This window comes from Rousettus aegyptiacus, unplaced genomic scaffold (genome assembly GCF_014176215.1).
Source record: "Rousettus aegyptiacus isolate mRouAeg1 unplaced genomic scaffold, mRouAeg1.p scaffold_m13_p_3, whole genome shotgun sequence".
NCBI lineage: Eukaryota > Metazoa > Chordata > Mammalia > Chiroptera > Pteropodidae > Rousettus > Rousettus aegyptiacus.
The window spans coordinates 49336350-49363645 of record NW_023416306.1 but is presented as its reverse complement, the minus strand read 5'-3'; the positions used below and the strand labels follow the sequence as shown (position 1 = coordinate 49363645).

General features: G+C 40.6%; 1 protein-coding gene across 1 annotated transcript in view; it reads right to left on the bottom strand.

The window, feature by feature from the left end:
- Window positions 1-27296, bottom strand: part of SLC1A1 (solute carrier family 1 member 1) — a 68798-nt gene that overhangs the window by 8702 nt on the left and 32800 nt on the right. The window contains exons 3-10 of the mRNA XM_016138344.2: window positions 11554-11646; window positions 9710-9824; window positions 8469-8511; window positions 6992-7090; window positions 4146-4330; window positions 2956-3063; window positions 928-1050; window positions 361-555 (exon numbers count right to left, since the gene is read on the bottom strand). Coding sequence (XP_015993830.2) covers window positions 361-555; window positions 928-1050; window positions 2956-3063; window positions 4146-4330; window positions 6992-7090; window positions 8469-8511; window positions 9710-9824; window positions 11554-11646 — 961 coding nt within the window. The remainder of the gene's footprint in view (window positions 1-360; window positions 556-927; window positions 1051-2955; window positions 3064-4145; window positions 4331-6991; window positions 7091-8468; window positions 8512-9709; window positions 9825-11553; window positions 11647-27296) is intronic.

The following is a 27296-nucleotide window of genomic DNA, read 5'->3' as shown; positions in this document are numbered from 1 at the left end:
ACCACTCAGCATCCATTTATGTCTCTATGTCACCCAGCTACCTATTGAGAACCCCTTGAAAGCAGAGACTGACCCCTAATTGACCTTGAGGTCTTGGTTCTTACTCTGTGCCTAGTACCTAGTGGGTGCACTGAACTGTGAACAGAGTGATGTTTTTGACTATCCAGACCCTGAAGCAGAAATCTTGCATACCACGATTCTACTACTGGTGATGCCACTGTGTTTAGTCCTGGGAAGGGATTCTGTAGACCAAGAAAATCAGTCCACCTGTGGACCATTCGTGGTCTTTCTTCACAGGCAATTTGTACTAGAGGCAATTCCAGTAAGAAAGATGAAAACGAATGTGACACCATGCCCCACCTGATAGTGATGATCTTCCCAATGCCCAACTCCAAGCCATTCAGCTGTGCAATAAACACAGCTGCCACTGCTTCGTAGAGTGCAGTTCCATCCATGTTGATTGTAGCACCCACGGGTAACACAAACCTAGTGATCCTTTTGTCTACTTGGTTCTTTTCTTCTGCACAGCGGAAAGTGACAGGCAGCGTTGCTGAACTGTGTGATAAAAAGAGACAGGAACTTATGGCCTAGGAATGCTGGTCCTCAATCCCCACCTGAAGAGACACCTCTATTCCAAAAACTAAAACAAGAGCCCAAAGCATGCTGACACTTTTGGCAGGTCTAGGAGTCAGAGGGTGCTGTGCTTTCCACTCACTGCTCCGAGTCACACCATAACCCTTTCCTGGGCTGCAGGCCATGCCAAGAGGGCAGAGAATATCAAATAGGGTGAAGAAACATGTTCAAGGAAATAGGTAGAGAATATGGAAATCATTTCTTGAATTAAAGCTGCAGCCAGTGCTTCATCAAGTGAGGTTAGGGTTGATAGGGCTTGGCTCAGAGACTGCTAGACACCGCTCCTCTATTTACCTGGAAGAGATCATAAGAGCTGTCAGGAGAGCCTGGGCCATTCCCATGGCGAATCGGAAAGGGTTCTTGCGAACAACTATGAAATATATCAGTGGGAGAACTATTATGGAGTGTATTGCAAGCCTGTAAACAAGAGAGAGAAACGAGTTCATAGATAATACCACCTCTTCATATTAATCCTTTTTTTGAAATAGTTTTTTTATTCATAAGTCATTCAACTTGCATACTGACCCGATAAGAAAATGAGAAGCAGGGCAGGAATATATGTCTCCATTCCACATAGGAGAATAAAGAGACTCACTCAGCAAATGAAGTATCTTGTCAAAGTTAGTGGCAAAGCCAGTAGTGGAATCCACATTTCAGAGCTCACCAACAGTTATATCATGCTGCCAAGCCCTCACATGCTATTCCTGCTATATGCATTAAAATGCTTTCCCTTCTTTCTGCTGCTGAATTCTTATACCTCCACTAAGATGCAGTGAAACTTCCCCCTCCTCCAGGAAGCCTTCCCTCACCTGCCCATGTCAAGCTGACTCTTCCCTATTCAGTGACTGTGGCCCGATACAAACCTCTATTTTAGCCCTTATCACAGCCCTCAGGCCCTCTGCTCCCCAAACCCACTGTCTTGCTTGATGGCACCCACTGTCTAAGAGGGGAGTCGGGACTGCAGTGAGGAGGAGGATGTCCTCACTCTTCCACAGTCACACTTCAAGACTGACCTGCTTTTCTTTGTTATTCCTGCCTCCCAAAGCTATTCTTTGTTCTACATGGAGACATACAGGTTACACAAAACAGAGGCTTAAGAAACTAGATTCAGCAGATGCCATGTAAGTGGTGACTTAAGAGTTCACACACCAGTTATATAGAGCTGAAATACTAAGAAATGAGTTCTTGCTGAAAACAGAGATCCAAGGGACTTGGGAAGAGGGTTTTCTCGATAAAGAGATTGTGTCTAAGAACTGAGGAACTGACTTTTCGTTTGCTGTTAGAAACCCAGATAGGGTGAGAGAACAGAGACCAGCAGAAGCCCATTATTAACTGGCTCGGCATAATAAACTTCAGCCATGTCACTGCCTGGACGCAGGCCCTGGCCTCTAGTGAGGTAGATGGTCCCGCCTTTCTTATTACTGGGGCCCTGGAATTTTGCTGGGCCTCACACTGTATGAAGCCAGCTTCTTCTCTGTTGGCCATCAGTGCTGTGCTTTTGGTAAACATAGACTAGGAACCACAGTGCTATCGAGTTCAAATAGGTGAGTTGACCACTTAAGTTGGGTGTTTGGGGGCATTGACCTGTGGGAGTCAGACTGAGGTTTATTCATTCTCTCGGTCCATATTTTTCAGCACATGTGTTTTTTGCCACTAGATGGCTAGCTGGGGGCACCTTTTATGACTTATTCCACTATATTTCTCTTTAAGGAACCAATAACTGGGTTGTAATAAACATGCAAATGACCTGTACCCTGCTGCCTTCCTGCTTTATATAAATCCCACTAGCCTGAAGATTTTCCCAGTATTCTCTCTGGCCTTCTGATAATTCAGGGGGTAACAGTGGTTCCTAGTCCCACCAAAAGGGTTGGAATAAACCAGCCATCCCGTTCCTACTTGCTCTAGTCTGATTTCATTTAGGGTCTGCCCAATTTCTTTCAGGCTCAGGGTACATGGGCATTATTCCTACTTACTTAGTTAGTTTATATCCTTGAGGAAGTAAAGGCCAGGAAAGAGCCAAGAGAGGATACCAGTGGTTTTTGCTCTTGTTTTAAAAAATTGTTTGAACACAGCTAATAAAGGCAGTAACAGAGTCTGGTCCAGGCTGTTCTGCCAAGATCTGGCAATTAGCACAATGTAATCCACCTCCAGTACGGCTGTTAAAGGGCAGCCCTCCTCCCCCTCCCCACATCTTGCTCTTGCTGATGAACCCCATCTCTCCCTGCACATGGGAGGGAAGCCAGTTTTAACCAACTGAAACCCAGCCTCTCGGCAGCAATCTATTGGCTCAAATGAGGTCTCTGTTTTTTGAGCCTGACATACCCAGTCAGGACAGTGGCCATGTAAAGGCCCAGCTTGCGGAATATGTCCCAGTCTTCAACTTCTATGATCTTCCCAGCAATCAGGAACATAATACCAAACGGCATGTAACTAGAAAGTAAGCACAACAACGTCAACAACTATTTTCTCAGGGTGGGATTGTTGGGGAAGAAACAAGACAGGGTATGTGCCTTGGCTTGGCATACACTCTGAGCTGGGAGGAGCACAGGGTATACAATGAAGCTAAGGTCTCAGTTTCAGGACCTGTTGGACCACACTAGTGCCTGGTCTTAATACCTGTGTACATCTAAAATTCTATCCACTTAAGCTACCATATAGGTCAAACTTGGCAGAAAGCTGTGGTTAAACTGGTGCACATACCACCTTTTGCTCCCAGTACACAAACATTCTGCTGATTGTTATACCTGAGATCTTGCTTTAGCTTGACCCTCCAAATATGGTCACTTTGTTTTCCAGGTAGTAGTATCAGCAACAGAATTAGTAGTGGAAATGGTCATAATAGCTGTTTGTGGAACTCTCATTACATTCTTTGCATTGAGTTAAATGTTTTACTTGCATCAATTCACCTAGTTTACTTCTCCCAACCCTAAGGTAGATTTGATTATCATTTTTATAGATAATGAAGCTGAGGTTCAGCGGGATTAAGGGACTGAAATAACTAAACCCTTTATGTCACTATCAATGTTTACACTTTGGAGTTAATAATGTTAAACCAACTCAGTATGAGATAAGTGGGGCGGAGGTCTCCTAGGAAAGGCAGGCTTTTTATACTTCCAGGGACAGGGCATATTCTGGTATCTATGCTAACAGTTTAAGTGTTTTGAATATCGCTCCTTTCTGGGCCCTAATAATAATAATAATAAAAACCCCCACTTTGTATCCCGATATGCAGGGAACACCTGAAAATCCCTCCTTTAAGAGTTACTTCTTGTATGAATGCTGGCTGGGTGCAAGGTGATCAAAGGCTTTGGTAGAAAAGACAGAGGTTGGTATCTAGACTTTCGTTAGTGAACAGAAAGCAATATGAGGAATGATTTAATATTCTAGTGTCTTGATATCCAGCATTCACCCTATTTAGGGTGAGTCAGTTGAGAAACATAAGACACCTGTTTCTTATTTTGAGGGGACAGTTTTCAGGGGAAGCAAGGTGGCATTCATAGGCATCTGCTTACCACATAATGATCTGAACAATTTTCATGGTCGCGTCACTCAGAGCATTGAAGAAATCCACCAGAATCTGTCCCTTTTCTCCCATTTTTCCAATGACAAGTCCAAAGACGAGGCAAAAGACAATCAAGCCGAGGACATTTATGCCATCTGAATACGTGCCCACTACTTCGTATTCCTTTGTTTCATTCTGTAGATCAAAACCAAGAAAATATATTGATGCATGATTATAATCTTGTTAGAATGCACAGGCACAGAAAGAATACACAATAGCCAAACATAAAACTAGTGATCTACCAGAGTCAACAATATTTTGGGAAATATAACTAAAAACAAACAAACAAAAAACCTCAACCTACACATCAAGTTTTTACTGCCCCATCCATTGCCATTGAAATGTAAAGGCTTTTTTTTTCCTTCTTTTTCTTTCTCAACAAATCCATATATGAATATTTCTTTTAAAGATTTATTATTGAGATTTTTAAAAAGAAGTTAAGAATCAAGGCACTTTTCAGGGTTATTTTAACTACTACCTACATTTGAAGGCTGTGTAAAAAGACAGGGATTAATAATGCAGGAAGCACAAAATATTTACCAGTGTGGACACTGTAGGACATTTTACTGTTTTATCCAGATAATGAAACATAAGAATATTCTTTACTGCCTCTAATCTTAAATGACTAATTGGATTTTGGAGATATAAAAGTTATCCAGATTCCTACTACTATAAACCATTTCTGGCTTTACACTGGGTAAGAATTGCAGAAGATTTACCGAGAGATTATTTAATCTGAATGGTGCAGCATGAGGTTTACTGAGAGATGTCATAAGAAGATAACATAACTTGATGAGCCCCTGGGGTACCAGTGATTTCTTAATTATGATCTGATATGATCAAACAAATATTTATCAAGCAGCTAGAGCATGCCAACTGCGTTGGCTACAGCATAAAGTCTTAAAGTGCAGCTGAGAAACAAAATTAACCATGAGAAACATGAGCCAATAATAGCAAGATGTATATAATTAATTGCACAGCCAAGCTATAAATTGCAGATGTCATATGGAGATTGGGGACACAAATGAGGGCCATGAGGTTAAGGAAATCTAGGCCTGAGGTGTAGGGAGCCAGGAGATGCAAACATACTCCTGAAAAATGGTGAGAAAAGGCAAAAGTCATCAGGACTGCACCTCTGTACCCTGCTTGGATAATTCCTATCCATCATTTATGGCTCCCAAACTAATTTAAACTTCCTGTTGAATGCCCCAGAGTACTCCATTCTTCCCTATTGTAATATTCATCACTTCACATGAGGGCAGATGCCATATTTGTCTTTTCATTATTGTAATCCCAATGCTCATTGTGGCCTGGCTCTTGGAGGGTGCTCAGAATATCTTTGTGGAACCACATCAGAAGGCAGGAATAAGGAGTCACTGAGGAGGCGGGTCTGGAAAGAACAGAGGAGATCCACTGAGAAGCAAGCCTGGAAGGAGCCAGGTCATGGAAGGCTATCGAACCTGTCAGAGGAGTTAAGGCTTTCTGCAGGAAGAAGCAGGGAGCTACCCCTGGCCTATTTAATTTGAATTTTTAAGTCTACTGAATATTTCTTTTTCCCTTAAATCTTTCCTTCCTGTGTGAAGTCAAAGAACATTTGGGAGAAATCTACTACAGGACTACAGATGCACTACATGAGGCCTGTCCATTTTAGTCTTCAATGCTGAAATTCCAAAAGCTCTCAAAGCCCACTGATTTCATCAGTGAGTTTATGGCAAACTCTTGGTGGCAAAACCTATTTTGAACTGAGATGAGACAACTTATCATCTATTTCTTACTTGACAGAACATTCAGTTTGTTGCAGTAATACTGATGTGCTTGATCTTTGAGTGCTGTCGCCAACCCACTTAAAGATGTAGCATAAAGTACACACATGTCCTGACCCATCTCAAGTGAAAACTCTGGACTCTGAATCACATCTGGGCAGAGATTTTCAAATAAGAAATTGTGGGCCTGCATTCTGTGTTTGTGCAGTCTTGCAAATTTAAAGCAGTTCCTGGAGGTGCTCAACTCAACTCTAAGGGGTGGCAGAGACATAGAGGCAACAGGGCTCATTCTTTTCTATATGTGGTTCAGTTACTTCTCATTACCCAATAGTTATGTTTTATAAAGGGGTCACCAGCACTGAATTAGCGAATATTGAATCATTGTTTCTAGGGGAAATGTATGATTAAGTACCTGGGAACTGATGTTTACAACATTTTCATCAAATAATCCATATGTAACCTTGCTTTATGCATGTTTCTGTTGAAAGACACCTTATTTAATACAGACTGTTGAGCTGTTAACATTGAACTCACAACCAACACACTATAACTCATGGCTGAATGAAGCTATTCTAGCAAACATATATTCTTCATGAGACACACTGCAACCTTCTTAGGAACCATAGACAGTATGTCAGTACTACACTTGGGAGACATTTTAAACAGCAAAATCACCTCAAAAAAGCTCAAAAAATGTAAAAAAAAATGTGACATAAACACACCACTAAAAGGATACTTGTTTTTAGTAAGCAAGCTGAAACAAGAAGGCAGAGCACAGCCTTGTTCAGCCTCAGCTAGGAACATGTGCATTGGGTGACTTAAATTTTTCATCACTCTTTTCATGTCTATGAATGATGCCAGAGAGCCCTGAGTGTTGATTCTGAGGTTGCAAATGCTTTTTGTTGAGCAAGTGAATTCACAAATGCGGAATGCACAAATAATACAGCTGACTGTATTTCTATCTCCTCCTCACTCACGACTCAGCCTCTGCCTACTGGGGAAGGGGCGCAGGTGACAAGGAAGGAAATGGTACCTTGGCAATAGCAGTTGTCATGATAGTTGTGACAGATGCTTCTGTCCCATTTATCCCTGACTCGCTGGAAGACGTCACTTCTTCACGCGTGGTTTTATACTGCATGTTGAGGAAAAAAAGGACAAAGAAACAAATGAAAGAGAAGTTTTTTAAGCACCTGAGTCTAAACCACAGGAATGTTACTTTAGCTAAACAATGCCATTGAAGGGTTCTACCTCCAACATCTCTATTCGCTCCAGGTTTTGACAGTACGTCCTATGAGGCTTTGGAACCAAAAGTGGAATTGAGAAATCCAAACCCCTGACTTCCATAGCCATTCGAAGATGTCAAAATTTCTCTCACTTTCATAATAAAGGACAAATTAATGGAACATAACGTGAAAGAAAGTATAGGTTTTACTTGTGGGTGCTTTAACACAGACTTTATAGGGATCCTGTCAATCACTTTTGTTTCTATTTACTTATTCACTTATTACTTTTAATCTTGAAGAAACACCACATCATTTTGATAAATGCAGGCACTATGACTTTAACAAACTAACAACTATACAGTTGTTCCAAAATCAACAGTCCCTTGAAGGCTATTCCATGAGATTTCTGTTGAATCCCTTCCCTCAGCTGTGTCAGGTTCTGCGGAGCTTCAGCAGAGAGGTTTAAGAAAGAGCTAGTTTACCATCACACCAGGCATAAATGTCACTCCTATGAAGCTCTGCCAACACCAAGAACCTTACAAATGACCACTGTGGCTAACCTGCAAAGGCACCCCTGAAATAGAGGTGGTTCTGTGCTGCTCAGGTCGGCAGGGAGCAATTTAATTGCCATTTTTGTTGGTAAACACAGCGGTCTCTGTTCATGTAATTAATGTAAATGAATTCAGCAGTTTGTGATAGACTTAGCTGTCTAAGTGCATAGATAAATAAGAGAAACAGGCTCGAAGGAAACGGAATGAAGAGATTGTTACACTTTCCTAGAGGAAAAAAAATCATGGTTTTGTTACATTGCTCTGTAGCGTGCCAGAAATGGGGACAGAATGCTTAAGGCAAAGACCAAACACCAGGAACACTAACCACCCATGTAGGTTAGACACTAATTTCCCACAAGAGAGGGAAAGGAAAGAGAAGCAGGGCTACTTTTTTTACTCATGGCGTGTGCAGGCCGTCTAAGTTTCTTCACAAATACAATGTAGTTCTCCAAAAATTGGTAGTATGAGCCACATTTTAAAACACTCATTGTTTGACATGTTCCTGACTTGTTCCATATGAACCACTTAGGAGAAAACAAAAAAAGCATTAAAGAAAAAGGGAACAGACACTTCACTGTGGCCAGAAAGACCAGGGATACAGAACAGAGGAGTCACCTGGAAGTCCTCCATTCACAGGTGTATTTCCTGCCATTTTTGATGAGCTAATTCCATTTGCTGGGTTACAGCATGAAAAAAATCTTAATTAGTAATAGGAAAAGGGGAGCAACTTTATTACCTGCTGAAAACAGGCTTGGACAAGGTTCTCAGGGAACATATTCCTGTTGGAGACATGAAAAGCAGTATTATGTTAAGGCAAAAGTGTTCTATTTTGTTTGTCTTACCCAATATACTGGTGGAAATAAGGGTAATATAGAATTAGTACTCCAGTTTCTCTTCTGGCTTCTCCTTTGCATAATACTTCTTTGTATTAAGATTTATTCTTCTTGGCAAAACCTTGACCAAGTAGAGAAAGCTCTCCTAATCAACGTCACTTAACTGATTCACTTAGTAAATGATCCACTTGTCCTTGGTGAAACACTAACTGGCACGGTTAAGAGACTTCTTTAATATTCTGCACATTTCTATTTTCATTAATGAGAATGTATGTTTACCAAGAGTCCACTGCATTTTGCCCATTGCAAAAATTATTCTGTAATTACTGAAGTAAAAATCATGTAAATCAATGAAACATGAGTGTGAAAAGGAAGGTGTGGTTTCAATAAAAACTAAGCTGAGTGCCTGGAAACTTGATCGAGACAAGTGACTAAGATTTCTATGGTTAAATTAGTTATGGGAAGACAAGTGAAATAAAAAGAAAAACAAGAAGGATTTGGCGGTCATCTTTCCTTGCAATTTGCTAAGGTTTTGTTGCTCCACTTCGTGGAAACTGAATCTGGAAATTGTAGATGATGCATTTATAAGGGTGGCATATGCAACAGAAATAATATGAAATTACAATCAATGGATACACTCAAAGAAAGGGCCTTGACCCTACATCAAAAAATTGGCAAATAAATGCATTTAAGTTTTAAGTGTAAGCAAAATATGTAATGCATATTTATCACTTTTTATGATTCTCTGCTTTAATCTATTTCTTAACTGACCAATTTCCAGCCCTGATTGCTTCAAATAAGAGTTTTTCCTGTTCAATTAAAAATTTATTTTTTCAAGTGTGCTTCAGAACTGAGCATCTAACCCATCCCAGCATCTTAATGCAACAAGTATACTTTCTGCATCTTTATCCATCCTAAATCCTGACAGAGAAGCCTGTTCCCTCTATTTTGTCCTAAAGCCACAATCTGGCAAGCAAGACTAGCTATGTAATCTACAGGGTCCAGGGCAAAATGAAAGTGTACAATTTAAATGTTATTAAAAATTTCCAAGACAGCCACAGCAGAGCATTAAACCAAACACAGCGTCCTGTGTGATCACACAGGTCATGTACCTGTGAAGCCACCCTACTGACAAGATACTCACCTGATCAGGTCTAACATAGCATCCACTGTGCTGACTTCAACAGTGCTTCCTGTCCTGTCTATTTCATCCACATTCTGGGTGACACCAGGCTTGATGCTTATAACCAGCACGATACCTGTGGCCAAGGATAGTACCCGTAGAGCATTAAGACCCTTCCAGGGCACCTGGCACCCCTAGCGCATCCTTCTTTGAACTGGTAGGCATGGTGGTACCAGGAAATACTGGGATGGGGCCCCAAGGTCCAACCAAAATACTGAATCTCAGCTGGGACCTCAGCAGCAACCTTAATTACTTTTCCACTTAAATGAAGTAGAAGGAACTCATCCCATGCTTTAAAAAAAAATGAAGGGGTTACATGCCAGAATTGCTTCTGAAAATACCTGCTGATGAGAATATTATTTTTGCTTTTTTTTTTTTTTTTTTTTTTTTTAAGTCTATGAGGTTAGCCTAGGCAAGGGTTGGGGTGAGTGTGATTTATTTTCCAATTTGGGGCACTCATCCAATATCTCTATGCAACTTTTACCCACAGATGCTGTTTATTTTCCTGAGGGTAACACAGAAGAAGCCTTATCTTCCTTCCTTACCACAACCCTTCACATATCTGGTAAGCTGTTGTATAACTCAAAACAGGTTAGGATTGGGAATAGTGTTGTACCATGTGACTCTCAGGGTGGAATGAAGGAAAAACAGACAGGAGTTACAAGGAGATAGTTCTTCTCACTGTAAGGAAGAACTGCCTAAACAGAGACCATCTGAAAATGCCATTTTGGCTTTTAGAGGTAATGGCTTCCTGTCACTTGAAGTGTCTAAGCAGAGGTAGGAAACTGTAGGAGACCAAGGTTGTTTGACTAGAGGGGAGTGAAGAAGAAAAAAGTCCCCAAGACTTTATTGCTCTTCCCAAGGAGAAATGCCAATCCAAGGGGGCAGGACTTCAAGGATGCTGAATGGATCAGTTTTGCTAGTAGGAGTCACTGGGCAATAGAAGAGTTATGAGTGGATGCGGTCCACTTTTCCTTCTCAGGGTTGCAGAAAAAACATACACCCAGCTCTTCCCTTTGTGTTGGCCTCCCTCAGGAACCTCATGAGGGATGTGGCTGTGGTTTAAGGCAGGGTTCAGGCCTTCCTACATCCCCCAGCCTAATAACTCTAAAACCTTTCCACCTCTTATCATTGCCTTAGAGCAGAGCTGCAAGGGTCAAGCTGGTTGCACCTGGGTGCCTTCCCGTTTCCTCTCTAATCTGGGCATCACTATTAAAATATCATGCTAGGTCCCAAAGGATGGACCACACTTTCTTCACAAAAGAATACCAAAGGTACAAAAGCAGCTCTAATCCTGTTTAGAACGTCCTCCCTTTTTCAAATGGACTTTATACTTAGCTGTTAGCTCTTGGTACTAGGTGAAATTCGAAATGAACTCAAGTGTGATCTCTCTGGAAATCTTTTATAATTATACTCAACTCCATTATTATTGATTCATCAGTTCAAAGATTTTATAAGTTCTCAGCTTCACTTCCTTCTATTCAATGATCCTGATAAGAAATAGAACCGTCATCCTCTTTCTGTTTCTTACTAGAAACATTAATAAAAAGTTAATGGCTGAAATTCAGTCAGTATTATATTTTCTCCATATAAAAGGTATTGTGTAGACTTTAAGCCAAAAAGTCTCATGGTTGTATGATAATACTATTCTATTGAAAAAATATATATATATGTATGTGTGTGTGTATATATATATATATGTGTGTGTATATATACATATATATATACACACACACACACCCAACTACTTTTAAATTAGAAGTCATAATTATATACAGGAATAAGAATTCAGAAATAAATTTTACCTAGAATTACAGCAATGAAAGTGGTACAGAAGTAATATACGACAGCACGCAGGCCAATTTTTCCAGATACATTGGAATCCAGTGCCGCAACACCTAAAAGGGGTGGGGGAGAAGTCAAATTACATTTTTAAAAAACTGATTTCCAGGACAGGTGGTGATTCAATCCTTAAATACGTAAAAAGAAGAGCTGAAACTCGTCTCTGGATCTGTTAGGTCTATCTCACACACTTGTTTGAATAAGATGCAAAGGGCAAAAAAAAGCACTTCAAAATTCCAAACATAGACTTAGAAGATGGGAGCCTAGTGATACGCAAGCAAGGTCCCCTTCTGGCGAACCCTCACTGCCTCCATCCTTACGAGTGCCCTGCTTTTGGGCTCTTCTGGGCGGGGGGGGCGCGGGGGGGGGTCCTCATGAGACATAGTTGGAAGCAGTCCTCTTTCTACATTTGCTCTAAGAACTTTATAAAGATTTGTGCATTACATCACTCAACAATCGGTTGGGAATTCAGTATCAAGGAAAAGCTTATCTTGAAGAACTGAGATAGTTCTTTCATCACACAGGGAAAATTGTGTAACCCATGCTTGTTCCCCCTTCGACCTTTTCTATCAGGAAGCTCAAAGACAATGAAAAAGATAACTTTTACATGTAATTATAAAGGTAATATATGTTCATTATAATTATCTGAAGAAAGAAACAAATATAAAGAAGAAAACAAAAATCATCTCATCATACATCGTTAATATTCTGGTGAAGTTTCTTCCATTATTTTTTTTTCTCAATTTTTTGTTAACATAGCTAATTTTATAGTGTTCAATCCTCTCTTATTAATATTGTATTATAAGCATTTCCCCTTATTATTATAAATTCACCCTGAGGCTATTAAAGGCTACATAATCGCCTGTCATGTGGCTATACCATAATGTATTTAATCATCTAGTTATTGCTGCATCTTTAGATAGTCTCAGGGCCAAATTCAATAATAAATCACAATAATTTCATTAATCATCTGGTTAGCATATTTCCTTCTTTTCATGATTTTTCAATTTGCTTTTATGTTAACAATTTTATTGTATATGGCTTTGATTGTGACATACCTTAAAAATTTTATTTTAAAGAGGCAGAGTATACATAGAAATTTCTGAGGGCAGAGGTGATTTAAGAGATTTACAGCCACACTGTTAGATCTAGTTTCAAATGGTCTTTGATTTCCAATGAAATGGCTGAATGTTGCCTGGACTTGCAAGGCTTATCTAGAATAGCAAGGATGGCTGTAGAGGTGGAAGGCATATATTTCCCCTTGTTAGAAACCCTTGCCCTCCATCAAATATGCTTGTACAAATGGAGTCAGTGATGCAGCTCTATAACTGGACTGCTTCTACTTTCGACATGGGGCAAGCTGAGAAGCAACCAACCCATTTTTCAGCAAGCTGTCATTTGCAGGTTTCAGACTACCCTGACCAATTTCCCAAAAGACAGTTATATTTTGAATCAAACGATCACCACAGAAGATAATTTTTTGACTCTGTAACATACCTGAGTTGTCCCATAACTGTTTTTGCAAAACGTGAAGTACAGGGTAGCAGGAAAAATGAAGAGATTGTCATGAAGCAATTCCAAGGTAAAGGTAATAAGCTATCAGCATGCACAAGGAGCTTTTATGTTCACTCCTCACACTACAGAAGGCCTATTATGCTCCTTATATATAAGCAAACAGATCTGATGCATAGGAAAAATCTATAAGGAAGCTATCATCGTGATGATGACAGAACAAGTCATCTTTCACTCTAAATGCGTCTGGCTGTTGATTGCTCCTTTGGAAGTTAATTATTTTGAGAGAAGGGGCTCTGGCCTCTTTAGTATCCACCCCAGGATGTTGTTAAGGGCCCATTCACCAACCTCTGGGACAAGATTGTGCCATTACCATAAATACATATATATGATGGGCGTATTGCAACAGTCATATCCTGGAATAACCTTGATCATAGACTTTATTCTTTTCTTTGGGAAAAATAGCAGTTTGGTGTGCTAAGACTTTCTTTTTCTAATGATAAGAATCAAAAATAATAATTCCACAAGAAACAAAAATAAAAACAAAAAAAATCAAGAGACACTGAAGGCCATTATTTAGAAACAATTGGACTGTCTCCTATTTAGTTTTGGTCTCTTAAAAAAAAAAGAACAAACAATAATGCATATTTAAAAGTTTGCTAAGTATATCGTATGATTATAAAATGTATCTATTCCATTTTAGAGCTTTGTATATTATCCTGATGAACAATGATGATAATTATTCATAACAATATGCTAGGCTGAAAAAAAACAAACAAGAACCTCTCAGGATTTTCTCCCAGCAGTGAAACAAATCTATATGGTTAATTGTTTCCAGCATATGTTAACATGTCTTAATTTGTCTTAATGATTTGGCCATGGGCTGATGTCTCTGTTTCTAGTCCAGGACCCAGCTGCCAATAAAAGGCTTCATAATACAGAGATTGTTGATGGAAATATCTTACATAAATACATCCCCAAAGAAGTCAGCCACCTCCTCCCTATTGGAGTTCAGCTACTTTCCTGTATGATTTTCAGGGAGAGCTTTGTTTCCCATTCTTCAAATCTACCTCAGTCCTACAATTCTGGACATATCAGAAATGTATTCAAATCAATAACTGTGCTACTCCGCCTCTCTAGAGTTGCCCTTCTCCTCTCCAGTCAGCATTGATCAAGGGCTCTTGGACAATTTATAATGCGATGTTGAGCACAGGGGTGGTGACCACCATAGAGGGAGGGAGCATATGCAGGGAAACGGCCTAATCTTTGAAAACCTCCATAATAGGAGCATTAATGAACTTAACTTGAATATAAAATACCTGTCTAGATGGTCTAAACACCCCACCTTCCAATAATAATGATGATGATGACAAATATAATAAAATAATAAGGATGACAACACATACTGTATTTTGAGCAATGAGTTCTTGTTGAGTGCATCATCTCCTTTAATTCGTACTATAGCCCATGAGGTAGGCATTATTTTTCCTATTTTACAGAGGAGACAGCTATGGCTCAGAAAGGCTAAGCAACATGCCATGGTCTTACAGCTGGTCAAAGAAGAAGCCAGGATCTCAACCCAAGGTTTGACTCCAAAGGCCATATTTTTATGTCATCTTCACTCTATCCACATGCTACAAAGTTCTAGAGCAGCGCTGCCCGATAGAATTTCCTGTGATGACAGAAACATTCTCTATTTGTGCTGTTCACTGCAGTAGCCTCAACCTACTTGTGGTTAGTGAGTACTTGGAATGTGGCTAGTGTGACTAAGGAATTGAATTTTAATTTTAATTAACCTCAATTTAAATGGCCACATGTCGGTAATGGTTGCCATGTTGTACAGCACAATCTCTAGACCTTCCCTGAGTGTCCAGCATTTAGTGGATGCTCAACAATGATGAATGAACAAACTCAAGCTTAACTCCATCACAAAATCCAGTACAGTCTCTTATCTTGCCAGCACAAGGGCAGGGAGGGGAGAGGATGAAGGTAAACCATCATCTCCTGGTATGCGTTTCCATTACCACACATACCATACTGCTCTGAGGCCTAAGGCTTATTCTTCTTTAGTCCCCGGGATATTAAATAAGGTGCTCTGTGAATTTTGTACTTGATGCTTTCCATGTGACAGAAAGAGCTGCATTTTTTATGGGTAGTCTTCTCCATACAAGGTGAGCCTATTTCAAAGATCCACATGTATGTCAGAGATTAGGGACTTGGCAGTTAAGTCTCCTTAGAAACCACCTGTACAGGCAGTTTGGTTTGGTTCCCAGGATGGCCACCCATGACAGACCTCTATGTAAGAATATATTTAGCATCATAGTATATCTTTACCCTTTTTTTCATTATCATCTATTCTACCCCATGCCCCCTATCCCCAGCCTTTCAGACATTTTTTTCCTAATGGTGCCTCCATGAAATTTTAATACCATAGATAAACTTTGTATCTGTTCCTGTACCGAATGTATATACGTGCTTTCTGTGTAAAAAGAATGTTTCTTTCCCTTACTCCAAACCAGCTTTTGCTGCCTTGGGGGCGATATTGCTCCTTCTGAGAACGTGTAGTCTAGCTCAATGTATATGTTATGTGAATGGTACCTTAATCTAGATGTTGGACACTGAAGATGGCGTCTCTCCATCAGTTCCTTAGTCACACTAGCCAGTGTTCCAAGTGCTCACCAGCCACATGTAACTTGTGGCTACTGCAATGGACAGCACAAATACAGACCATTTCTATCATCACAGTAAGTTCTATTAGGCGGTGCTGGTCTAGAATTTATAGCATATGGATAGAGCTAGTATGACACAGTGGTTAAGACTATGGCCTCTATCACTTACTGGGGGAGGTCAGATGACACAGACGCCGTAGTCCCAAAGAGGTGAAACATCACTGTGCTTTATCCTGGGGCTTTACTCTCAATAGCCACCTGGCTTCCTTGCTTTCAGGCCATACTTTGTACCCTAGGGAGTCTAGAGGACCACCTCTCTTTACAAGCCATTCCCAGGATTCATTTATTCTGGAACTGGATACCTACCCTCTGAGAGTTGAAGGAGAGGGACTATGCACTAATATATTACAAAGCAAGTACGAAGGATCTGAATAGAAATCAAAGGTGTTTAAAAATGTTTAAAGCAATTGGATGGTAGTTTTATGTCTTTTGAATGTAATAACAAGAAATAAGGCTAGCATTTTGTAGGTCTTTGTTTTTTATAGCTTTTAGTAATTCAGTTTTTTTTTTATTGTTTACAAAGATTAGCGGTCTGGAACAGACTGGAAATTTTAAAAACTGCATCTTTTCCAACCAGTCTAAAAACTAGATGCCTTGCAAAGCACTGGTACAGAGGACAGGTACCATGAACTTTCAGAGGAGCCAGAGGTGTCACCTGGCTGAAGTAATGTGCAACAGGCAGCACTTGAAATGGGTAGAAAACAATGAGCAGGATTCTGACAAAGATTCTTTGCAAAATCTAGTTTTAGTAAATACCCTGCTAAATTGGTTTAATCAGAACCCCCTACACCCTGATATCTGATGACCTTCGACATCTGATTGAGTTATCAGATACTGTCCTCCATTACCCCCAGGTGATGTCTGATCACCTGGGCCTATATTCTACAAGATTCTGGTTAGGTCAGTTTACCCAGATCCCCTTTACCCCTGATGTTTCCTCTTGGCAATTTTCCATCCACTGACCTCCGCCCGGCTCTTCAGCTATCAATTCCCACCTGCTCACGCTGTATTCATTCACAGTTGAGCCCAACTTGTCCCCCAATACAAAATCCCATTACCGTGGTTCCTACACCTATCTTGAGGGTCCTGAATGAAATCTGCGTTACCACCTTTAACGAGTATCATTTAATTATTTTTTTCTTCATTGAGTCCAGTTACCAGTGAGACCAGGTTTGTTCTTTAAAGCCAGGGACAGTTTTGAGGTTGGGCTGCGGCCTAGGAAAGAGGATGCAATCCAAGGTTGTCCTTGGAAGTTAGGGGCATCTGCTACCTTCTTATGTTAAGAAATTGCACTTGCTTTTTAACTTCGGGAAGAGGTTTCGATGAGCTGGGGTGCTGGCTCTTGTCTCAAAAAGTTCTAATAATCTATTACAACTTTTTATAAAAACACTACAGAGGAAGCAGTTGCTGTGGACTAAACAATAGCATATTTTAAAAATAAACGCTCAAGGACAAAAGACTCCTCTGAGAGCTCTCCGATTAAGCTACCACCCACTGGAGAACAACAAAGTTTTGGTGACAATATCTCTACCTTGTGATTAAGGTGTCAGAATTAACTCTGTTATTGGAAGATTTCTGGTCTGGTATTTGATGGTGCTTCTCAACTGTGAATGGACTCAACATCCAAGAAACTCATTGTTGCATCCTCATGTCCAGATGACTTCTGTCTCTCTGCCACCAGCAGAGGAGTAATCAGCGTGGAGAGAAACAAGCACGGGCTCTGGTGGGACAGACTAGGCTCGAAATGCCAACCTTCTCCTAGACTAGGTTTCCCCATCTATCAAATGGAGATTTTTAAATGCCTCTACCTCCTAAAGGGTAATTGTGAGGAGCAAAGTGAACCACCTCATCTTGCACAGCTGTTGTAAGGATTAGGAATAGTATATTACACACCTAGAATAGTATATTACAGTGCCTAGACCTTAGTTTGTCAGTAAATAGCCTTCATTATTACTGAATAAAATGATGAATACAAAGTGTGTCACCGAGCAAATGGAAGGCACTTAAGTGTTAACTCATTCATTCCCTCACTGTTTCTTCCATAATCTTTCTGTATTTATCACATGGTTACTAAAGAGATCTTTTAAAAACATAAATCGGGCCACCTCACTTGCAGATATAACCCTCCAATGGCACTTAAGATGAAATAGAAAGTGCTTACTCCAGCTAACAAGACCCTGTGGGATGGGGACTTGCTTGCCTTGCAGTCCCCGCTCGTGCTGCCTTCCCATGGTGTTGCCCTCCTTCAACCCTCTTCTAAAGCAGACCAAGCTCCTTCCCACTTCAAGGCTTTTGCAAAGGCTCTTCTCTCTGCTGAACCACTTTTGTCTACCCTTCATTTGGCCATATTCAAGCCCTTTCCTCAGAGTCCTCCCCTCCCTGAGTCTCTGGGCTGAATCAGGCTCGTTTTCCTCACCTGGCATCCTGTTCATGTCACGGTTCACATTTTTTATCAATGGGTTCATTTAATGTTGGTTTTTCTCACTAGACTATAAGCTCCTTGATGGCAGGAGACCTAGGTATCTGCCTGTTCACCAATGTGGACTCAGTACCCAGCACATAAGAGGAGCTCTATAAACATGTGTGGGTTGAAAGAATAACTGAGTTATTTATGTATGGCTGCCTGCTACCCCCTTCCCCCTCCCCCAAGGACCTTCTTCCCAGGTTTTGGTCCCTGGACAAGAGAATGTTCCAGAATGAAATTTGAGGCTCTGTGTCAGCCCTAGGTGCTGCTCTTAGAATCTGTGTGATCTTGGAAAAGTGGCTTAATCTCTCTCTTCAATCCCTTGTTTCCTCATCTCTAAAGATGGAGGTAAGATCCTACCTACTGTATTACTTCATTGGGTTGCTATGAGGATTAAATAAACAAGTTCATTCCCCAGGGACAACAAGGCTGAATATAATCTCATTTTGTTAATTCAGAGCACAGGGAAATCTCTGTAGCCTGGAATAATGCCCTTGGGTTGATAAGAAGAAAAAGAAAAGGCAGAGGTGAACATGCAAAATATTTCTGTACGCACTTCACCTAGGACATCTATTTTTCTTAGAAGCTGTAACATACAGAACTCCCTTAAAATAGGTTCTATCACCACTGTACACTACTCTATGAAGTTAATGAAACAGCCTGGTCCTCAGGCAGGACCAACTAAAGGTCACCCTGCAGCCTCTGTCAGCAGGTCCACATTTGATGTTTGAAGTGTGTCAAGAAGCAGCGGGCTGCTCTCCCGCTTCCTCAGCAGTTCCGAGAGCTGTTTTAACATTTTTTTTTTTTTTTTTTGTAATACCACGAAGCATGGTGATATTTGTATTGAGACCAATTTCTTAGAAGGCCCCACGAGCTTTTCTAGGAGTCTTATCGTCTAATAAAAGCATTAAACATACCTCAGAGGATCTGAGGAACTCAGCCATTCCTTTCAAAGTCTGTATGTGTGCTTTGACAAGAGGATAGCTTAAGAGCTCAGTGAAACTTTTTGGGTTTTCTTCCACAGCCTGTTATTGAACTCTCTTTGTTTTTCCTTACGCTGTAAAATTGGTAGCTCAGCTTCTGGGTATACGCTACTTGTATGCTGATAAACTTTACAAACCAGGGGCAGAGCAGGTCATTTTATATTGTTTTCATTTCCAGAATGAATGCATTGTGTGCACTCCCACATGTATGGCTCAATTCTAATACTGGTCCTGTAGCTTTATGCCAAATGCAGGGACTTTTAGAAACTTCTATAGACAAAAAAGGGGTTGTACAGAAAGTATCCTTACAGGGTGATCTAATTGTAAATTCCTAACTGGGCTGGTCAAGGTGGGTAGTCACGCCCTAGTCACATAAGGAACTTTGCCTTAAGCAAGCCCTGTCCATTGTTTTTATGCATCTAGGCTAACACTCTTTTGAAACAAGCATAGCCATTTGGGAGAGAGAAGCTGCAAAACTGTCATTCTCAGGGGCATTTGACATCTTGCTTCCCAGCATATGTTGTCAGTTTTGGCTCATATAAACTCTTACAAAATTCTCTACAGGTTTGGACGTTTCTTAAGTTGATTCTTCTCACAGTATTAGACAAAAAAAGAGTAAGTTAAAAAAACTATATAGCACTTTAAATGCATTAAGACACAGTACACTTGTTCAAGGTTTCACAGCTAGTAAATAGCAAAGTGAGGATTCAAGCCCAGGCAGTCTGGATTCTACATCTGCGCTAGAAGATACTAACAAAATTCTTTGACTAAACTTTAGTCAGGCTCCTGAACATTCTCCTAGGTCCATTTGTACTTCCTTATCAAATCCAATTTTAGCAAGATCCCTGCTAAGTCAGTTTAACCAGAACTGCAGCCCCCACCCCTTGTATCACTATTATATCTAAGCAGGTTCCTTATCTTGCACTACTCCCCAGGTGATGTCTGATCACCCTGGCCAGCTTTCAGCAAGAATTAGGTCAGTTTAGCCAGAATCCCCCTTACTCCTGATGTTTCCTCTTAGTAATTTTCCATCTGCTGATCCCCCTACCCTGCTCCTTGGCCATCAATTCTCACTGCTAATGATATATTCATCTGGAGTTGAGCCCAATCTCTTTCTCTGAAAAATCCCATTGCAGTGGACCCTACAGCTGTCACAATGGGCCTGAATGAAGTTTGCTTTACCATCTTTAATAAGCGTGACTGGATTTTTTTTTTTTCTTTAATAATACTTTCCTACCTGAAGGTTGTTCAGAGTGTCCCTCTGGAGAGAACAGCACAGGGAGTAATTGCTGCTATGACTTGCTTCCCCATGCCTGCAGGCTAAAGTCCAGACCCCTCAGGAAGGCACATAACCCCAATGAAGCTACATGCTCACTTTTCCATTCCCATTCCCTCTCCCCATGTCTCCAGCATTCCAGTTAAGTCTCACTGTCCTCCCAAGATGCCATGCCTTGTGCTAATTTCCTCTGCCTAGAATGCCCACCCCACTTCATTTGATTACTATCTTTTCTTAAAAACTCAACCCCGGTGTCCCCTCCACTGTCCTCATTCCCACAGAGCACTTATCACACGGCACTGCAATGTACTCTCTTGCAGGATAGCACTCCTTTTTGCACCTCTGTACCTAGCACAGAGCCTGGGACACTGAAGATGAAATGAATAAATGAATGAATGGTCCCCAGGTCTGTGCATTCAACACATAGGAGGTTCCTTAGAATCTCTGCATGGTTTCTCTCTCTCTCTTTTTTAAACAAACAAAACCAAATTAACTCATAGTCAAACAGAGTTGTGAAGCAGTCTGTGAACCAGTTTAGGCAGAAGTAAAGCTCATTCATGGTGAATTCTCTAGGCTTCACTATCTCAGAGAAGGACTGAAGCATCTCTTGCCACTTTTCATTTTATTCCTGTGCCAAGCGGCATGTTTGTTATGGAAACTGTTCTTTGTGCATCATGTGCCCCTTCCTTCCCTGGAGAAAAGGCATTGCAGAAATCCAATTAATATAATAAGTCCTCTGGCTTCAATAGCTGTGTTCTAACTCAACACAAATTTCTTGAGTTGAGGAAATGTTTACTTATTGTGTGCAAAACTGCTTAGGCCATCTTATTTTCCTGGTTTCCGCCCAAAACAGGGGAAGGAGAAAGGAGGTACTCCTTGAAATGTAGTCAGAGTCCAGTGGTTCTAGATGTTGTGAACCAGGCAAGACATTACTTCTCAGTTTATATAATCTTAAGCTCCAGCATGGAGTTTTAGGTTTATATGACATTTTGAAATGGCAATTTTCATAGATACTGTATAAAAAAAATCACCGATGTTTCAAGAAAAGCATGCATCTCCCCATCCGTGGTAGCTTAAGGTGACATTAATGGCAAGCTGTACAAAAAGTCTTATGTGCATCTTTGACTCTTACACCTTCCTGTCAGCAAGAGAAGTCACGAGCCTGGCTAGCAGAGGACCTGGGCTCCGTGATCAGGTGGGTGGTAGGAACCTCACCCTCTCAGAGGTGCTTTTCTATTCTGTTTTCACATAGTTGGGGTTGATGAATGTTTGCTGAATTAAACTGAACCCATTTCAGGGAGGCACATGGCACAGTTCTATTCAGTAGAGGATGGGATAGTCCAAGCACACAGCTACTTATGAGTAAAGGAATACATATCCTTGGGAAAAAAAAGTCTTTCCAAGCCCAAATGATCCAAAACTTGAGTTTAAACATGGGGTCTCCAAAACGTTGACTGACTTGACTTCATTCTGCTCCGTCATCTATTCTTCAGTCTCTTCAATGTCTTTAGACTCATTGCTTGATATGAGTATATTTGCTTGGTGTGTTGGTTTATTTTGTCACCTGGATTCCATCTCAACTAGACTGTATCTTGAGAATCAGAACCTATCATTCATCTCATTAGGGGTCAGCTTCCAGCTGGCCTTAGGTTTTTTGTAAATAAATGTTATATTGGCACACCCAATCATTTATATCTTATCCCTAGCTGTGACAAGGGCTGTGACAACCAGTCGGGTAGTGGGACAGAAACTCTATGGTTTGAAAGGCTTTAAATATTCACTGTCTGGCACTTTACTAAGAAAAATGTGTAGACCCCCTACTTGAAAAGAAACTGACTCACATATATATTCTACATCTTGCTGTTCAATAAATACCTTTTATATCTAAGACTTTATAATTTTTTTCTTTGTTAAAAAGTAAAACTTCTGCCCTGAGAGATGAGATCAAGCCCTAAAAATTTTGAAATCGTGATACAGAAGTTGGAGTAACAACTATTTAAAATTTGGGAGCAATGTTTTTTTAAACTTCCAAGGGTGGAGTCTTAAATTTTCCTTGGGAGAAGCTCTCCATAAATGTAAATCCATTACCCAATCAGTGCTCGTAGAAACTGGAAAGTCATTGACAAACAAATCACAAATGATTCCTCCCGAAGTCTTCAGTACTAGGACCCAGGGACTCAGTGGCTTGGGATGAAGGGTACAGAGTTTTCTTGGCTTGGTATAAACTCAGAATGCATGGAGCTGCAAACTGGTGCTGCTTCTTGAGTAGACAGCATCTGTAGGAAATTCAGAGTAAGATGCGACAGGATGGTGAACTGTCCACAGGACCAGCTTCGACTGGGCATAGCCCAACCTGGGCAGAGACTCTTGAGTCCTGCAAGTTGGGCAGGTATGCCACAACCCAGCAGGTACTAATGTCATCCACTCCAGTGTGAGTCTCCTAATAAGGTCCTTAGGACAAAACCATCTCCTTGCGGCTGTGAAGGGGGTGTCCAGAGCTCTCAAGTGGGTATTTCACAATGTCAGTCATCTCAGGAAGAGGTTGCTCCTGGGCCAGGACCTGTGTGATAGGAAACTTTTTCTTCTTAGAACTTAGTGTCAGGTGGTGAGGTGTGGAGTACAGCAATGCCTGGACCATCTTCATGTGGAGGGATAAGCTGGCCCCAGCCTCCTGGATGTAGGCTAGTAGCTTAGCAGTCAGGCAGCTCTCTTAAGGGTTTCTGGGGCTCTTATAAAAGTCCCTTCATTGATATTCCACTTTCTTTTATTCCCCAACCTTTCATAAAACTTTGCCTCAAGCATGGGTCCCAGGCTTGGTTGTGATCCAGGCTCATGGCTAGGAATAGGACCCTGGATTTAGAATGTTATATTAGTAGGGTGCCTGCACCTAAAATATGTAAACATAATTCAGCTTACTGATGACGCATGTGTGGCTCAATGCCATTGCTGTACTCTGATATATGTGGAGCCATGTGGTCCCCTGGGAAGCAGACGGGGAGCATAAGAAGAGCAGGAGCAGAAGCGCGCTCCCCGCAATAAAGTTGGTGCCTGCCAGTTCATTCTCTCATCAGCCCCTCGTGCATTTTTTCAGCAGGAGTCTCACCACTGAAATCTTCCCTTCTCGATCAGCTCCGCACTGATACCAAGTAGGAGTCTAGTCTCAGCTGCACTATGAAGAATGAAGTTCTCATTCCCATCTTAGGATGGAGGAGCAAAGAGGGGAGCTCTTCAGGATCAGAGGAATGACAGTAGCCACAGGAGACAGCAGGGAGGCAACTGTGCCCAGTGGAGCACTTCTGGCCCAGGCAGTTGTGGCAAAGTGGCTGGAGTGGAAGAGCCGGGGACCGCCTCCTGATCACAACTGGGATCGTACCTCTGGGAGTGGGTGCCAGGGGCTTTCCATTTCCTGTGCTGGTTGTAGGAGGTTCAAATCATCATAATTTGGATATGAAAGAAAATGTGACTTGAATTTAAACTCACTGGCTGGTGAGACCTGGACCAGGATTTTCCACGGCCACAGTTCCCAGGCATGTTCATAAGCCATTTCCCAGGCTATTTCCCTTGTGGTTGATATAAATATAGCTTTTGTACCTAAGTGTTAACAGGGCCCAAGCACAGATATTCTGAGGGTGGCCCTCAGGATGTAAATTACATGCAGAGTTCTGTTAGTGCCTACACTGTCTCTGAAAATGTCTTGAGATTATGTCTACTATGCCTTCTCTTATTTTAATGTGAATTCTAGACATTGTCATTTCATTCCTACACAATCCCATGTGCATTAAAAGGTAAGGATACTTTCTTACATAACTAAATTTCATTCTCAACACTAACAAAATTATCAACAATTTCTTGATACCATCTAACAGCCAGTCTATATTCCAATTTCAATGATTAACATGACATTTTATCATCATCATCACACAAAGAGGGATTGTTCCTGTTTTTTTTTTTTTTTTTTTTTTAATGGCAATAATGTAAGTATTTCTATATTGGCAGAGACTTTGATGGAAGAGGGTTTTTCCTATTTGTCAATTTGGCAAGAGTTTCCTTGATGCAGAAGCAAAGGTTAGTCTTGGGTCTCAATTTTTTTCTGTGTCTCTATCTCGAATTTATGTTCTTAGGGCTCCCCAGCTTCAAACATTTAACCTCCATTGGCCTAATTAATGTATAAACTAAGCTTTTGATCCGCTGGATTTATAAAGCCTCTTGCAATGTGAAAACTGTTTGTCTTGTGTATTTTCTAGCTTCTGCTTTACTCTCCTGACTGTCCTGACTGTGGAGGTTGAGCAGCACTGCCAGGTTTGGGGGACAGACCTCACACCAGGGTAAGGGTGGTGCTGAGCTACAGGGACATGGAGCAGAGCTGGGGAGGAGAGGAACAGGCAAGGCTGGAAGGACACAAAGCAGAATCCATCTCACTTTCTTCTTTCTTTCTTTTAAAAAAGAAAAAAAAAACCCACAAAACAAAAACAAACAAAAGTAATATGTGTTTGCCTTAAAAATGTGATGAAAACCCAATGGGATCAAATTTTCTTACTATCCAGATCTAACCATTGTTAACCATTTGGTTGTGATTCCAACTTTTTAAAATGTATATAAATTTTAATAAAATTTGGATTGTAAGCATCCCATTGTGTTATTTTTTTAATGCTCCTACTTTATACCATAATAGGAACATTTCTACATGTCATTAAATGTTTCCGAAATAAGGTTCTTAATAGTTGCATAGAACTCTAATTTACAAGTATAACATACATTTGGATTGCTTATAATTTATCAACATTACAAAAAACAATTCTATCATGAACATCCTTGTACCTAAATCTCTGAACATATTTCTGATTATTCTTTATGATAAATTCCAAGAAGCTGAATTACCAAGTGGAAAAATCAGAACATTTTCCAAACCGATCTCCCAGTAAGTTTGTTCCAATTTATATGATAACCAAACATATGCGATTGAGCCCATATTCCCACAACCTTGCCAACACTAGTGGTATTACTTTTTGCTTTTAATATGATAACTTAAAACATGAATACAGAATCATGTCCCCATCTTGCTTTGTTCACATCCCTTGAATCTTGGACCATTTTATCACTCCATGTCAAAAGCAGAGGTAGTGGTTCTGTTCTCTAACTCCTATTTAACTTCTAGGGGTTTGGTGAAGGAAAAATGTAGAAATTACTGGACTTGTGCTACAGCTTCAAAAACAGCTGGGTTATGTGAGTGGAATGCTGAGGCTTGCAAACCATTTCTCTAGATTATGTGCAAAGCTGAAGTAGCACCCAAAACAGAGACTGCAAAAATCTCACTAGTTATTGACTGCCAAGAGTAGTACATATTTTCAAACATCCAATATTACACATCTGGTATATTCATGCATTTATTACCTTTTCTTCTAAAACCTGGTTTACCGCATGAGTTTTGGATCTGCTGTCTAATTTGGATCAACTTTCCACACCTTCTTCTATATACATAAGTTTTAAATAGTATTGATCATCAAGTGGTTTATGAACCTTGGGCAACTACATACAAAATACAGTATATATGTACATCTGTGAAATTTTTGTTGGGAGAGAGTTATGTGCCCAAAGGAGCCTAAGATTAAGACTCTTTGATATGGAGAAATTTCTAAGGGGTTGTAATGGTAATGTCTCTAGGGGCCAGTACGTAAGGGAAATAAGTGAAGTAAATGAGGTATTAGGGAGCGGTGGGGACTATGGTATCTTCAAATACATCTGCTCCAACTAAACAGAGTAGCTGTCTTTCAGCTCCAGACCACTGTTGGTATGTGAGGAAATGCGTCCAGTGTTTCATGATGTTAATTTTTTTTCACGGATGCCAGAAATCTGGTTGATTACATGAAATCTTCCAAATTTTAAATACTTACAATAATTGCAAGTTAAATAAATAAACATTATATGGTACAAACAACTGGTTTGCTGATTTGGCCTTCAGGCTGCAGGCCAGAAAACAAGACAAGCATTTCAAAACATAATTAAATTCATAACTAAAAATAATGTTCTCTTTACGTTTGTAATAAGCCAGGAACACTAAGACCATTTAAGAACAAGGCTCCCAAAAGATTCTAGTTAGACTGGTTTGGCATTTGAAAAGTTCAATGGCCAAATCTACAGCTCTTCTGGCAATGCAACTGCTGAATGCAGCAGACCCTGACACCCTCCCTTTCTTCCCCAGACAATGTCTAGTACTTTACATAGATCAGTCCCAGATCTCTTCAGTGGCAGGAGAAAAATGTTCTACAAAAATCCTATGTGCATGGTTATATAAAATCTTAATTTTTCAAGTTGACGCTAGTGATTGTGCCACATTTTGCCTGTTACCAGAATTCAGACAAGTACAAGAAACTATGAAATGCACAGAGAAGCTCACCATATCCAGACAAGTGATATTTTTGTAAACCAAGTTAATCTCCATCTACATAAAGGAGCTTGTGTGTGCTTTAAAGGAATCTGCAATATAATGATCAATAAGGGAAAAAAATGTCCAAATTCAACTATCACAAGTTCAGATTTCAAAACATGAGGCATTTAAAATATGGGGCAAACCTATAATTGAATCTTTCCCATGGGATGTGGCTACTGGTCCATGGGCAAACTTCCAGGGCAGGTATGTAGCAAGTTCTGAGTTCTGTGGAGGAGTGGAAGTAGGTGAAGAGAAGGAGGAGAGGACCCTGAAGGCAGGTACTGAGAGGGTAGGGGGCAGGACAGTTGCAGCTGG